This window comes from Gobius niger (genome assembly GCF_951799975.1).
Source record: "Gobius niger genome assembly, chromosome: 17".
NCBI lineage: Eukaryota > Metazoa > Chordata > Actinopteri > Gobiiformes > Gobiidae > Gobius > Gobius niger.
This window is the reverse complement of record NC_136868.1, coordinates 13533561-13549839: the sequence shown is the minus strand read 5'-3', so window position 1 is coordinate 13549839 and position 16279 is coordinate 13533561. Positions and strand designations below refer to the sequence as shown.

The window sequence follows — 16279 nt, the reverse complement described above, 5'->3', positions numbered from 1 at the left end:
ACTGGACTCAAGCCAGAGCAGTCTATACAAGATTCAGGCCCCTTCCAGGAGGAGGGAACCGAAACTGCCAATCTATTCAAGTTGTTTACAGTGTCACTCAAATCTGAAAACCTCAGTAGAGTCGACGATTTGACCTTCATTTAACTGGGAATGTCACACTGAGATTTAATTTGTATTTAAGATTTAAGCTTCTCGACAATGAATACCATAACGTCCTGGATGAATGAAACCCTTCACAAACACATGTTCTCCTTATTACATATACAATACAAGGACAGATCCTCTCTTGCTGGATAAATTGACATTCTTATTGATGACCAGAAAAAGTTAGAGTTTTGGAATTAAATACAACATTTTACAATAGTATATAATACAATTATGGAAAAAGCAATCAAATACAGCCTTTCTGTATCTATTGTATTATTTTTTAGATTAAGCTCATGTTAAAGTCTGTTGTGAACCGAACATGTCAAGCTGTCCTCTTAGTCATCAATGAGAATCACACTGACCTGCAGATCTGGGTATGTGGGTTTGTGAGGAGAGAGAGAGTATGTAAGAGAGTGCTCATTCTGTCCATGCCTCCCCAGCACCTGTGTGTGGAGGTTAATACATGATTCATCAGGGCCTTTCTCAATCGCCCGGGCCTCTTGACATTTAGATAAGCACACTCCAACACCAGCTCATGTCCCGTCTGTGTTGTTCATCAGAAGCTGTTTACTCTGCCCTGTGTCTTTTTGTGTGCGTGGGTAAAGGCCTCCTTTTCGAAGCCTCCATAGACCTACTTAGTCTTTGTAAACAATCTCACTGAGCCCTGGAAAATGATGCCAGTTGAGCACATTTGACTACTGTAGAGGAGCATAAACTCATCAACATGCAAGGAGCGACTGTTCGCCAACTGACCATCGCCATGTAACAATAAATAACTGTTTCATTTAATGCAGTGATTAATATATTATATAAACTAACAACTTCATTACATACATTTATTAAATTTGCTGTCTTGACTAGTAATTACAGGAATGAGCGGGATCTCTAATTCCTCATTAAATGATACGCGATCCAGCTATCACCTAGCAACCAGACCAATCCTGCCTCTGCTTGATTACTCTGTGATTTTTTAATCGTCCTGTTGGCATTTTAACAACAGGAAGTGGTGACTTTCCAAATTGAAGGTAGAGTTTATAGCAACTAAATCAGCTCAAGGTCTCGACATATGTGCAGTCATTGTGTTTGAAAATGTTTAAACATGAGCACAGGTTGTCTATTTACATAGCAGGGCCGATTAATGAATAAATAATTTAGCATTTTATTTCAGTGTTATTCAAATTGTTTGGATCATTTTTAATTCAACCTTAGAAATGAAGTGTATTGAGAGGATGAAAAGCCTTTGGAGGTCCGGATCTGGACCCAGGTCTGCTAGTTGGGGACCCCTGGTATATAGGAGTTTGTTTATTATTTCATTTATCCCCAGATTAGATCAAATTTTGATTGCAACCTTGATCTATTCACAGTTATGAAATAATTTACATGACGCAAACGCTTTTTTTGTTTACATTTTTCTATTGCTTCCCATATTATCACTCGAATCAGAGAATGAATCCCACGCTCTTTCCTCAAATACTGCACCTGTATCAAGTCTGAGCTAGTGCTAGTGCCGACCACATAGTTATAACTCTGGGTGGATTCTGGGTGCTCTGAGCTCGAGGGTGGATATATCCGCACTCTTTTGTCCTGAACATTCAGATTAAAGCACCCAGGTAGACAGAGACTGATTGCAGCGGCTTACATAAACCACGCATTTCGAAAGGCCCGTGTTTTTGTTAGGATCTGCTTTGTCCCTGTTGTTGTGCTGCTGCTGTTGTTGTGTTCAGAGTTGCGCCTGGCTCCAGCTGGCTCTCTCTGTTGCCGTATCGATTTCCCATATTGAGTCGATGGGGGTTTGAGTGTGTGTCACCCGCACTAATGGCATATCCATCCTCCTCGGGCCACGGACCACGGCTCTTTGACTGAGACCGATATTCGCATTAGCCCCTGCGCTACATATACACCAAAAAAAAAACTGTTCCTCACCCGGCGCTACATCCCCGCGTAAGGTTAAGTCCTCATCTGTCAAGTAAAGCTGCGAGAAGAGTCACGATTATATTTCACTTTCTTCGCCCGGGCTTTGAGGGAAAGTGGTGGATATTCGGCCCATTAGCCTTGGAGGAAACAATGTGGAGCTCCCAGTATTGAGAGCTTATTTCGGAGGCTGTAATTGGGACATAACCACTTTGATGTGAATTAACAAAGCGCTGTGGTTGTCATGAAGACTGAGACTTGAGGTTCTCAGCAGGCCAAATTAGAGCCACATTCACGAGTAATTGGTTTTGTGCTTATAGTGAACGCCTATTAAGAGAGTTTTATTCAGTAAGTTTTAGTATCGGCTGAAGTTCTCTGATTATATAAAAACAGGCCTTTCACTTCTTTTCTTATGGTCAACGTCTTCAATTTTTTGTATTAACTACACATTTGATTCAGTGAAGTTAGTTGTTTTGCCTTCGGTAATAAGGTTGAGAGTTCAATTCTCTCTGGAAGTCTGATTATCCCTGAGTGTTCTCTAGCGCTTGCTGCTTCTTCTTCACTCTCCTCTTCTTTAACATTGCACACATCTCATTAAGTCGTGGAGATGAGTTAAACCAGGGGTCACCAACCTTATTTCAGCTGAGGGCTACTTTAAGAGCATTAAGTTGTTCGAGGGCTACCAGTTAAAAACAAATCCTAAAGACTTAAACGTACACTGTTCACTTATAGGATATTGACCCCATATTATATTAAAATAGCTTTATTTTAAACTCATACCGAGTCACAAGAACCGAAATAACTGTAATTTTAAGAATTAGATTCAAGAAAATGAAGTGTTTTACACTTTAGAAAAAGTCCCAAGGGCTACTGGACATGCCCCAAAGGGCCCCTGGGTGCCCGCGGGCACCACGTTGGTGACCCCTGAGTTAAACAATGGCTGTCCGAATGTCCACCCTAGTCCCTAACCCCTCATTCACTACATAGGCCCTCACTAGTGGACTATATAGTCCACCGATTCTGTTGGTGATACGGACAGAAGCCCGCTACTTTCTCCGAGCTGCGTGATGTTTTTTTCAGAATTTATTTATTGTTACAAATGTGTATTTTATGAAACAGAACGATAGTAAGAAAACAACAATATTTATAACTAACAACAATAAGGAAACTGCCTGGATTATTCGCCTTTTTGTCCAAGAGAGGAAGTTATCGGTCATTTAACAGGTAAGCAGCTAGCTTTAGCATTTTTTCACCCTAAGCGTTTATTTGCAACGTGCGATTGAAACAGCTGATTTCATTCAGTCGTGTCATGTTTAGTTCAAAGATCTGTCGCTGTCGTCCGTTCTTCTCCAACTCCCGCACCGCTTTTCACTACTTTTCAGAATGCATTGTGGGAAATTTTGAGTGCACTACTTTTTTTTCTCTCTGGACATTCGGACACCCCTACGAAATGGCGTGACCACTATATGGTGCACTATATAGGGAATAGTGCGGACACATTCAGACACAGCCACTGTGTGTGTCCCGAGAGAGAGAGAACATATCGATGGTCCCGCTCTAGCGCCAGCAATAAAGACCGGGAAGAAAAAAATGTGATCAAAACACCGGCACGTGCGCCCACACCCACCGCCACCCACAGTACGCTTGTAGTGGAAAATATTCCAGTCTGGTACGGTCTGTATGAGGAAAAGGTTGAAGCTGAAGATTTCACATATCGCCCCCATCATCGCTACAGTCCAGTCTACAGTCTGAAGAAGAGCAATAAATAGCAAAGATAAAGATTTGTGCATCGGTGTCTCTGTATGATGTCGAGCAGACGGCCGCTCAAAATAAATAAATTAATGAATTAAAAGAAAAAAGAAAAAAAAAGGCTGCTCACAGAAATAGGCAGGAGATGAGGAATGAATAAATGTTAGATAAGTGACTAGTGATCTGTATAAGCCGGACAGAAAGATTTGTGAAAAACTGAGTGCTTGAGGAGGCGGACATGTGTTAAATGCAAACATATGCACCACTGACTAAAATCAAAATCTGGCTTTGTGTACATGCGTATATTCCTTATTCACAAAATATAACCTTCCCTTTTAGCATTTTGTGTCTTTTCACAGTATTTAATTAGCATTTCCCCCTAACTAAAGCAGATTAAGCCGTCAACTTTGAAGATACAGGTGCCGGCCTACATTCTAAGTATGCCGTAGAAAGTAAATCCATTTACTTAGAAAATTCCTCGTCAGCTGTGTTTTAATTGAAGCACGGTAAGAAAAAAAAATGTTAGTGCTGCTTTTTTTTTTTTGTAAAACTCTTTAGAACATCTCTTGCTTGTCTCAGCTCTCTCAGTTCCCACTAGTCCTCCATTTTGAACCGAACAGTAGAGGCCCATGGTAAAGCGTCTGGAGATTAGAGTATACATTGTCACATGGCAGGAGTTCCCCAGTGTGATATAGAGACAATACACTTCTGTCTCTCCTCAGCGGGGGCTACAGTTCCCCCAAGAGTGTCTGTCACGGGAAATATGCTGCACACCAACTCGCAGAAAATAGTCTAAAATAGCGGCGCTTTATGCACGACAGAGCGGAGCGTGTGAACTCTCCGTGCACTTTGCGCAGCTTCAGTCAATAATTGATAAAGCCTTGCGCTCCATTGTGATGTAGTTTGTGACAGTTTCTACAAGTTGTGCGACGCTGTACAGATTTGTCGCCTGCCCTTTTCCACTCCGCCGACAAGAAAGGTGAGGCTAGTGTCAACGCAAAAGTGACACTGATGCGATTAAGAATGAAATTTTGTTTCCTGAATGGCATTGAGACTGTGTGAGCGGCAACGTTTGAAATGGGGAATGATTTTACCCTAATACTGAGAGATCCTTCTCTAGTCACCTGTTTTACCTGTACTTTCCTGAATCAAAAGGCAAATATAGATTACCAAGAAGACTATGAAACATCACCCGGCATAGTGTAAAATGACCAATGCTTTTCGAGAGGTGGAGAATATTGTTTGGGCTCAAGTTCCATTTTCTTGTATTGTAATGGGAGTTGAGTTCCACGTTTGTCGCTTGTTGGCAGGGTACAAATGCTTCAAGTAACATTATTATAGCCTGTTTTTTACTGCATTTCATATTTATCCCTGACATTTTGGTGGATAATTGTGAAATCTACTCCCGCTGTAGCTGTTTATCCCTTAAGTGCTTCTTTTCATGCCTTTCCTCTCTGTTTTTTTGCCCTGATGCCGCATCTCACTCTGTCTTTGGCTAATCCTGCCTGAGATAAGAAAAATAGCTTTGTTTAAAATCACAATGCGCTTTTCTGTGTGTGCGGGTGTTGCCACAGGTGAGTGAGCGAAACAGTTCACTGGTTCTAGACTCTGGAAATAGTAACAACAGATGTGGAAAACAATTAAGTGCACTTTTCTTACCTAAAGCTGAATACATTTGCAGTGTTTAGCCGTCTTTCATGCAACATCACGAAGTAACTTGTCGCATGAATGTCCACCGCCATATTGGGACTGATTTTAGTTCAAAGAAGCAACAAGAGCATATTTATCTGTGTGTTGCTTCAAAATATTTGAAGAAACTTTGGAGAAAAAGTCAGAATGTTCGTCACGTGCTGCCTGACTCTTTTTGATTGTCTGTTTGTGTCTCAGGCCGAGCCCGTGATCCTGGACCTGCGGGACTTGTTCCAGCTCATCTACGAGATAAAGCAGAGGGAGGAGATGGAGAAGAAGGCTCAGAAGGACAAACAGTGTGAGCAGGCTGTTTACCAGGTCTGTGCCACAACTTCAACACGTGACCGTTTTAAATTGCATTATAAAGAGAATAAATGATGTGTAACTTACTGAAAATGGAGCCTCTGGAGTTAGTGGCACCACCTTTACATTTAAATACACAAGAAACCAGTGTCCTGTTTCCAAAAGGAATAAATGAACCAGTTAATCTTATTAATAACTATGAAAACTATCATTGAAAGTAATGCATTTGTGTGTTTGGTTCAAGTGCTTAAAATTGTACCGCTGCACTTTACGGTTCTGAGTGAGTTCTTGAGCATTGTTGGCCTCTATTGACTGTGAAAGCAGTGGAGCACTGCAGCCTCATGAATTAATGAGCAACGTCATGTATATTAATGTGCATGATGCTCATTAAAATGCATGATGTCATCAAAAGTATTGATATCGGAATAAAGAGTAGTGGTTGCAGCAAAATGTCACGATACGCTGCAAAATTGATGTTGTCACACCCTTATTTTAAGATGAGATAAGATAAGTTAGCCTTTATTGATCTCACAATGGAGAAATTTACATGTTACATTCAGCTTTTAGAAACATATTGGCAGAAAATGGGAAAATAAACAACAAAACAATTAAATAGTTAAATAGTGGTATCATACTGTATGCACATTGCCTACCAAGGACTTTGTGGGGGCAAAAGTATAAACAGTAAATCATTTGGACTCCTTGGTATTGGTAGTTCACATTTTATAACCTAGAGCCACTTAAAATTCCAGGTCACTTGAAGCAGCAAAAACGTCTCCAAACACTGATAAACAAACTAACAGTTAATTATGCCAGCGATCCCAGTCATTATGCTTAGCTAGACAACGACAAAACTATTTTTGCAGTGAGTTATTGAAATAAAACTTTTGGAAAGCGTCAGAGGAGGCAACCAGCTCACTGTGAAGACAAATGGTTTTGTTTAGGTATTGTTCAATAACTAAATCACGGACAGATGCTCAGAATGAGGCAAACATGCATGAATGAAACAAAGTAAAACTGTAAATTTTAAAAAAACAAAAAGTAAATTTAGTAACATATGAGCCCCTTAACCTCCCTTCAACAGCAATCAATAGTTGAAATAGTGCTGAGTCAAGTACAACTCCCAAAGTCATCAAAGTCACACCACTACGCAGCCACTTTCAACTGTGATCAGTACCACCATCTGCCCGCTGTGGTTGCTTCCTTTGGCTTTGTTCTGGCGTCTGCTTTAATTTGTCTCTAAACCTCTCTGTCTCTCTCTGATGATCGCCAAATGACTGTATGAATTCTGTGAAGCGTGAAAGTCTCCTCCCGCTCCTTCAGCCTGACCAGCTTAACTCTTTTTGTCTGTCTTCTTGCTTGATCTTTTCCGCCTCCTCAGACGATATTGGAGGAGGATTTGGAGGACCCCGTCTACCAGGTAAAGGTCATTGTTTTTCACAGCTGCGTGTGCACTGTGGGGAGACAGACGCCCCTGTTTGGGTGTGACACACAATATCCCATGTGGCTGTAGGGCTCAGGAGTGGATGCCTTGTCCGTGCGCATGCCGTTAACCAGTTAGTGCATGCTTTTTCTTTTAACTTCCTCTCTGTGACACTAGGAGCTACTGTTTGACTAATCACCTCTGCTGTTCATGACTGTTCTCTCAGTTTCTTTGAATTTCTCTCCTGGTTTCCCTCCCTCCGCTGCCGCTCTTGTAGTACATTGTCTTTGAGGCGGGACATGAGCCCATCCGCGACCAATCAGAAGAAAGCATTTATCAGGTATACCCAAGCTTATCTTTTCTTCTTCTTTTGTTCTCATCATACAGTATGTCACGACAAATTTTGACTCAGAAGTACAAATATATATAAAGTTCATCCGAGCATTGTACCTAGCATAAGAATGTAATTTAGCATATTTTATAAAACAAAAGTCTCTTAAAATGGAACAAACTCCTCTAAGTTAAGTAACAATATCAAATCTAAATTATGAAATTATAAGTTAATAGTAAATTAAGCCACAAAACTCTTTATAAAACAGTCTGTGCTTAATAATTTATTATAATCTGTAGTAGGAGATTGAATTTAAATCAAAGCAAGGATTGTAATTTTCTTCTTCAGTGAAAGCTGTATCCTTTGGTTTATCTTAACAGAAGCAGCTTTTCAAAAATGCTGTTTGTGGTTGTAAGTGTAAAACACATTTAATATTGAGCCCAAGGGTTTCCATAATGCAGTGCGGAGGGAAGTACAGTCCCATAGATTTACCCCCCTCATGATGTTGTGATATCTCACTTTGGTCATAACATACCTAACAATGTGAGACAAACAACCAGCTGCAAGGCTCCAGGGGGCCCTGCCTGCGCGCGGCGCTGGCCCCCAGGAGAGAGCCTGTTCTCTGGGTGCGTTCCCCACAGAGAGAGGGGGGTGAGGGGGGGAGTGTGGTGCGCGGGAGGTTATTCCTGGCCTTTATGGAAGCAGACCCCCGCCTCTTATTCCTGCTCTCCCCTCCTTCTTTTTCCCAAGAAGATGAAAGAAAGCCAGGGAAAGAAAGATTAATCACCAGCCTCTCGTTTGATCTTTAAATAAAATGGATTGAAAATAGTCGGTGCCGGCGCTTGTGCACGTGTGTATACAGACTTAGCGCGCACGCTCGCTCGCTCGCACTGAGAACCCCCAACAGGCCCGGAGAGCGAGCGCCTGAGCCAGCCTCCAGCCACAGAGGAGTGCGAGTATGAATAAAGATGGCAGCTTCTGGAAATAAACATGTGAAAGAAGTAAACAAGGCTTAGAGAGGAGCCGCTAGAATGGGACAGGCCCGAGCACTTTCCCAGCCTCCACCATGGGCCGCTCTCCGTAACCACTTCAAGCTCTGATGAATTCAAGTTTATGTCAAGCATCTGCATGTATCAATACTTTACAGAGCAGTTGGATAGAACAAAAATCTACTGTGAAAAGGCGAGTGGGGGACAACGGATAGAAATTGGCCACACAAGTCTCAGGTGTGTTCATTAACATAGACTGTCCCGACTAAATACACAAACAATCACTGAATAACTTTCATGAGCGTGCTTATATTTTAACACATTTACACCCTACTCTCTTCCCAATGTCTGACTTACTTCAGCAGCGTCTGAAATCCCTGGTGACGAATGCCCAAGAGAAGCTTGACAAACTGCGCTTTTGCGTTTGCTCTTTTGTCAAACTCTATGCACAACATCAATATTGAATAATAGCCATATAGAGCTGCACAAAGGCTTAACCGCTAGGCAGCCGCACAATGCCTTCTGATATGAGCTTTTCTTCTCGGTGCGCCCGCTGTCAAATCTCTGTGTGACATAGAGATATTACATGCAATCATATGTGTGACAATCTGAGTTATTACATGTCTGTGATGGTGATAAGCGCCCGTATCCATTCTCTATTAGGAGAAGGAGAGCAGAGAGCTGACTGGAGGCTCTTGATGTGCCGGAGCCCAACGCACTCCAAAGATTTTAATTGTGATAATGACTTTGGCCACACACAGTCTCAGATGCTCACATGAACACGGCTGAAGTGATGGATCGGCCCGTAATGAACAGGGGAGGGTGGGGTCCAAGTCTGCAGTAATAAACTCATGAACAAAGAAGAGAATTCATCCTTGTTATTCAATCTCTATATACGTAAAAGGAAAACATAACAATTACATGAGCAGCATATGCAATTAGGATTTTAATTTGTCTATTTACACACTCATTATGCACATTTGCTAAACGCTAGTACACTATTGTTATTAGGCTGTGTTAGTAATTAATACGATAATGTTTAAATCAGTGCCAAATCAGTGCTATTTTGTTTTGCTGAAGAAATCTTTTGCTTTTAATCAAGACAATTTCAACCAAGCATTTCCCTTTATAGACAAAGGTTCTCTAGCTGTCATCTGTACTGGGTTTTGAGGCATTCAGGACATTTCGTCTCTCACCTCAAGAACAACAATCTTTTTGGAAGCTTTTTGAAATTGAGATTGTAGAACGAACCAATAACAAGGTCAGCCCACTTGTTTACCTTAATAAATCCTTTTCGTAGTCCTTCTGGGGGTAATACAAGTGTTAATGGGATGATTGGGGGTCTTTCGTCTCCCCCTGGTGTCTCTGACCAGAAAACCACAATTGCAAGTTTGCTGCCTCCAGGTCGCAGTCACCAATACACTCTAATAGAATCACGAAAAAGAAGCTAGCAGGCTAACAGGCAAAGCTAACTGTGGGCTAGCACCGCTTAAACAGTATTAACAACAACACAAGTTTAAGTGAAAAAAAACTATCTCCATTGTGTAATTGGATGTACAATATCCCTCTCTTCCTTTTTCTTTTCTTTCAGCGTAGTATTTACTCTCACGGACAATTAATGAGTGAAAAAACGCAACATGCTACGACACCTGCAGTGGCGCTTATGGCCTCTGGGGGCATGAGTTACATAGTTCTGCTTTTAAAGATGGTTCATTATTGACAAAATCTCATGAGGTGAGAAACGAAACATCCCCAAAGCTAAAACAAACCAGTGCAGTTGACGGCTTGAACATCTTTATCTATAACCGATAACTCAACGGTGAGCTGAGCCGCACTTTTTCCCATAGGGAAGAATATTTAGAGCACACGGCAATTCAAAGTGGCATAACATTACCTGAAAGCAGTTAAATCAATGTATTAAACATCCAAATAAAAATGTATTAATTACAGTAAAAAGCAATAGTGCAGATAAATTGCTTTCAGTTGTCATAAGCAACAGAGGAAATGTAATTCTGTTTCAGTGCAAAATCTGATAGTCTTAAGTCTTAAGGGTTTGTATAACGGGCTCTTCTGGCTGTTCTGTGCCTCATTCATTGGTGGACGGTGCAGGTTCCCACCAGTCAGCAGAAGGAAGGGGTCTATGATGTCCCAAAGCGACACCCAGTGAGTGGCACCTGTGTGTGTGTGTGTGTGCGTGTGTTTGCCTGTCCCACTGCCTGCCTCCCCTCTCACACAAACCTCTCAGAACATTCCTGCCCCACTCTCTGACACATCCTAAGAAAAAAAAGAAAAGCCGCCTTATATTTGAACAGGTTTCCGAGTAAAATTGTGAGAATCTTTCATAACGCGTGTGAATTTGCATTGAATCTCCGCTCTTTTTGCGTCATTGTCCCTGAGAGGTTTGGTGAGACCCAGTGCTCTGTGCAGTGTGCTATTCTAACGTTGTGCTCCTGATCCCCTCCTAAGTGGTTGTCGATGCCCTTTTTTTCAACAGAGGTGGAAAGAGTACAGAAAATGTCTATTTGATTCATAATACAGGGTTAAAGTGTTTCAAGCATTCATAGTAATATAGAAAGTGATTTCATTTTCCACATATTCCACCTCTGTTTATAATCGCATTGTGGTGGTTCAACAGTATTGTCACTTGTTCTGTGGTCTGCTTGTGTATTCGCGGCATGTCTAACTTGTGGCCTGAATGTGGTGAAACAGTGCATGATTTTTGACCGTGTGTCGGGATAAAACCGATGAGACGCCGCACGCGTGAATCTCCGAACGTCCTTCACCCTCCTCATACATATCACAGCCTCGCACATTAATGGTCTTTGTGCTGCTCTTCTCTGGCGCCTGCTGCATTGGTTTCTCATGGGGTGACCTTGCCCACAGTCAGACAGCCATGTAATTCAGAGCTTCATGTTGCCTTTAAAGACGCGAGCTATAGGGACTTGGAGGATCGGCTGCAGTCCTCACTCCCACACAGCAGGAGGAGCTTGTGCACTTCATTTACGCTGGTAGACAGACAAAATTGAGGAAAAATGGAAGTGGAGTTGTGACTTGCTGGCTGTCATTTGTAAGATGTGATTTGTGATTTAGTTTCAGGGTATTAGAGCATTGATACGATACAGATTGTGACCATTTTGTATTGTTATTTCAAATATACTAGCTCTGGCGGCAATAGCTTAATCGATCGCGTAATCAAGTTGTTTGATTTTATAGTCCAAAGCTTTATGGATCAACTACAGTGCTTTTTGGACATACACCAGCCAAGAAACTACAGTAACACAAGGATACAAACACACAGTATAGACTATACCTCATTGTTGTCATGTTATTCTTTTCAAAAGCCAGTAGCTGTTCCTGTCAGGGTTTGACTTTGCTTTTCTGGCTGGCAAAACGGTTTCCTCTGGTCTATCCATGGCCTACATTCTCTAGCCCCATTTCTCAGCAGCGAGTGTTGAATCTGCAGCCAGCGCCTGGACTCTCACATCAGCGCCGGCTGACAATCCCGCTGCATTGGGTGCACTGGAAATCAGCCTCACAGTTTCCTAGTGCATTTGATCCCAGGCTTTGGTAAGGAGCTTACAGACACCATAGTAAGTGTGTGCTCTGCTCTATCGGCACATGCTGCTATTTGGATTGCCTCTGTGTTGGCAGGTGTCGGCGTGTGAGCAAATCCAATGTTTCTCTCTTGTTGTGCAACCAATTGGACCAGTCGTCTATTCCGCTATAACAACACTAAATTTAGGTCTTTTCAGCCTTTCAGCCAGTCAGGGGCCGAGGCTGTAACATGGGATCAAAGGAATACAAATGGATTAAAGTATGCAAGTTATACAAGATCTGAGTACAGAGGGTATGCACATTTCAAATCTAAATAGAAATAGGACCTACATTTCAAATTGCGTGGCAGATCAGTAAATAACATTGCAGACTTTCCACTCAATTGGCTGCTTTTGCCGCGATGCAATGTTACCTGTCATGCTGTTGCCATGTTAAGACATCACACTGATAAACACAGCAAAAAATGCAACTTTATCTGAATCTTTTGCTGAAAAACTGTTTCACACCTAATTCGATCAATATAGATGCAGATGGAAATTAGCCTAAGACTATAATCTGGCATATTTACATTTGTAAAAATGTTCATTAATATGTATTGTCCCTCCTTTTCAAATAAATAATATAGCTCACCATTTCTCCAGGTAGAGTGAAGATATTTTTATATTTAAAACAAGCCTTCGATGTGTATGGGAAAAATAATTGGATAATTAATGCCAGAAAAGCAGTACTAATAAAAATCCCAATTAAATGTAATATTTCTTTATGACCAGATGTTTATAAAGAGCCTTGTCGGCTCTACAGCAGGTTAAAATAAGCAAAATCCCATTATAATGAATACGGCTAAAGCTCCGTTGGACCCAGAAGTAGAGCGATTACATCATCACTTAACAAACGTATGAATCCGGGGCCTAATGGTGCGTTCCAGGCAACTGGTAACTGGTAAATTTCCCAACACCCACTTGGAAAAATGCCTTGGAACGAAAGCTTATAAACTCGGAGACCTCAAGATTGGTACGAGTTCAAATGGGAGATGAAGACAGTAATGGCGGCCCCCAGTGGAGGAGCACAGCTGATGTTAAAACTGTAACAAAACCACTGCAACAGTGACGTGAACGTTGCTTTTGGTCCCAGCTTTCATACATAACGTTATGTTGAATGTTTTGTTTACATACAAGTTTAATCACCTGGAGGTTGTAAGCCATAATTTTCAAGTGGGAAAGATACCAGTTGCCTGGAACGCACCATAAGTATAAGGAAAATAGGACATATATAACAGTAACAGGGATAGCGAGGGATAATGCATATTGGATCCCAGGGAAATTCTATCCATGTTGCCTCGTCATTTGGAGTGAAACTTGTAAAAGTGCTTATAAACTCATCACTGTGAAGAATTAGGGCTCACCAAATGACCGGCGCAGTGGGAACTGACCTCCAAAAAATCTGGTCCAGTTTAAAATGCAATTGAATAGTCCTGGTCTCAGGGAAAGTGTGAAGTTTGGACCACAATCAAGAATTTAAGTTAGAAGACAATATAAACCTTTAGGTTCCCTTTTATTCTTTACTATACTTGAAATGTAAAGCTGGAGAACTCCCAAACTATACTGGGTGAAGATTGCTGTTTCTCCATGATTTGTATAAAATGATAAAAAATACTCCCATCGTATTGTGTGCCCCATTTAGTTTAGTTTAGTTTATTAGTTTATTGAGCAGTTAAAATTCTGCTCAAAAGGAGTGGGCTGGAGCAAAAGCTTATAGGCACCCACCCCCGAAATCATTGCAGTAAAACATTTAATCATATCACAGTTGTGCAGTTGTCCATATTATGGTTAGATATACTTCTCTTGAGGTGGAGCGAGCTACCTTTAAATTCTGGCCCTGTTGGAATAGCCTTGTTGATTTGCTGAGTGGACCTCTGCCGTGTGTCTATACATCTTAATGACATGATTGGTGGCAGATCCATGACCTCATGTCTCCTGTTGTTTACTGTCAGTGCGTCACTCAGCTCTGCGGGTCAATAAAATACCAACATCAGGCCATTTCAATCCTCCGTAAGCCCTTGACCCCGCGAGCAGAGTGAGTGTGTTAAGTCAACACTGGCCCTGTCCACATGAAGAGGTCAACACATTTACCACTGAGCAGCCAAGCACAGCACCGCGCTCTACTCCACTCTGCACTGGATTAGCCATGTGTCATATACAGAGTGGAGAGAAATAATGGGTCGTTTGAGCTTGTCATACCTTTTTTTAGAATAGATATATAATAATACATATAGCTGATACATATAGATGTGGATGTGCTGGCTAATTTTCTTTACACAAGCACATATTTTACAGCATGCCTCATTAGATTCCATTTACATTACACTCCCAAACCAATTTTTCTCCCTTGTATTTGAAGTCATATGTTTTTTGCCCCATAGAATGCATTGCAAAAGCAGTAACTGATGCTTACAACAACATACAACTTACAACTTACACAAACAACAACAAGAAAACAAATTAGAACTGGGATTTATTTTAACAGTTAACTCTTTGCTGGTCAAAATTACTACATATAATTTAGATTCTTACATGTTAAGAACTGGGTGGAGGGTTTATCTGCTCTGGTCTCCTCATGATGTCGCTCACCTGCTGAGAGTAACATCTACACTGACCTGAACCCCAGACCAAGCCTGAGAGCTGCACAGTGCGCATAATGTTTGTAGCGTACGTTAAGTAGTAAATTGTAAACCAAATGCCATTTAAACACTGTGTGGTGGTAGTCCAGTCGCCTTTTTATTTATGTTTATGTCACAGAAGTGAAGTTCGTATATATTTTTCCAGCTGGTTAAAGCAGTACTAAGTAACGTGTTTACCTTAATAAATCCTTTTCTTAGTCCCTGTGGGGGTTATACAAGTGTTTATGGGATGATTGGAGGGTCTTTCATCTCCCCCTGGTGTCTCTGGCCAGAAAACCATGTTTGCAATTTGACTGCCACCGGACCGGAGCAAGCAATACACACTAATGGAATCACAAAGAAGAAGCTAACAGGCTAACAGGCAAAGCTAACTGTGGGCTAACGTCACTTTAAACAGTATTTACAGCCAAGTTTGAGTGAAAAAAATGATTTCCATTGTATAATTGGATGCACAATATCCCTCTCTCACTTCGCCTTTCCTGTCAGTGTAATATTACCCTCCAAGAGAATTAATCATTTAAAAAATCGTAACTTGCTACCACACCTGGTGCAAGAGTTACTTAGTACTGTTTTAATAAAACAGTCTTCAGCACATGTGGCAAAATTATCGTGAAGGGGCCATATTTAGAGATTTTAATAACTCAAAAACACAGTAGAAAAAGTCTCCTTCTAATAACCAGCTGATTTGCTGACCAGCCAGTAACACTCGGCCAATCACAGCGCTCCTAATGCAGCGACGACAGACACCGACCGGCCAAAACGGGCTTCACCGACCTCCACAGACCTAAGACCGACTGTTGTCCACACCAAACACACGTGTCTCGACATCAACCAAAGGAGGGCGTTTTCATCTTATCTACAAGCTTGAGTCCCTGTCCCAATCCTGGATAAATAAAGGCTCTTGATAATGAGAAAATTGCCAAATCCATATGCAAATCATGCCCACTGAGACGACGTCTTGCGGCAACCCCCCCAAAAGAAAAGCTGAAAGGTCTCTGAAATCCATGCCAGATGATGTGTTGCCAAACCTTATTGACCTGAACCATGCTGGCACAAACCGACCTTCTTCCTGCCACGTTTGCTGTTGTTTTTGCTGCGTGCCAATGCCATCAATCACACAGCAGGGGACGGGCAAGGTGGCATTAATTAGGGGGTCTACTTTAATTGTATTCCGAGCACATGTGCACAGGTAATTACCGTTTTCCCTGGAGATGGCTAATAGATAGGTGGCGGCCATATTGATAAAGATAAAGCAGCAGGAAAAGAAGTGCAGGCTTATAATGGGCACGGAGGGATAGTTCGCAGGACAAGAGAGATGGATGGACACACGCTGTAGAAGCTATGGGCATCGGGAGACCAAGGCTTAGAGCTAGAAGAATTGCTCCTCTGCCAGGTAGTTTTATTGTTTAAACTTTTATAGCCGTATGTATACAGCATCTGGTTTTAAGTTTTAATTTGGGCTAAAAGCTTGTATAACTTGCTGTTTTTAAGGTATTTGTTGTTTG

At 41.6% G+C, this 16279-nt stretch overlaps 1 protein-coding gene across 5 annotated transcripts in view; it reads left to right on the top strand.

The window, feature by feature from the left end:
• Positions 1-16279, top strand: part of dab1a (DAB adaptor protein 1a) — a 115124-nt gene that overhangs the window by 81530 nt on the left and 17315 nt on the right. For 4 of the 5 annotated variants that reach the window (XM_079575388.1, XM_079575387.1, XM_079575386.1 and 1 more), the window contains exons 6-9: positions 5695-5814; positions 7181-7219; positions 7500-7562; positions 10652-10705. In XM_079575388.1, coding sequence (XP_079431514.1) covers positions 5695-5814; positions 7181-7219; positions 7500-7562; positions 10652-10705 — 276 coding nt within the window. The remainder of the gene's footprint in view (positions 1-5694; positions 5815-7180; positions 7220-7499; positions 7563-10651; positions 10706-16279) is intronic. The other variant, XM_079575389.1, reaches the window with a different exon arrangement.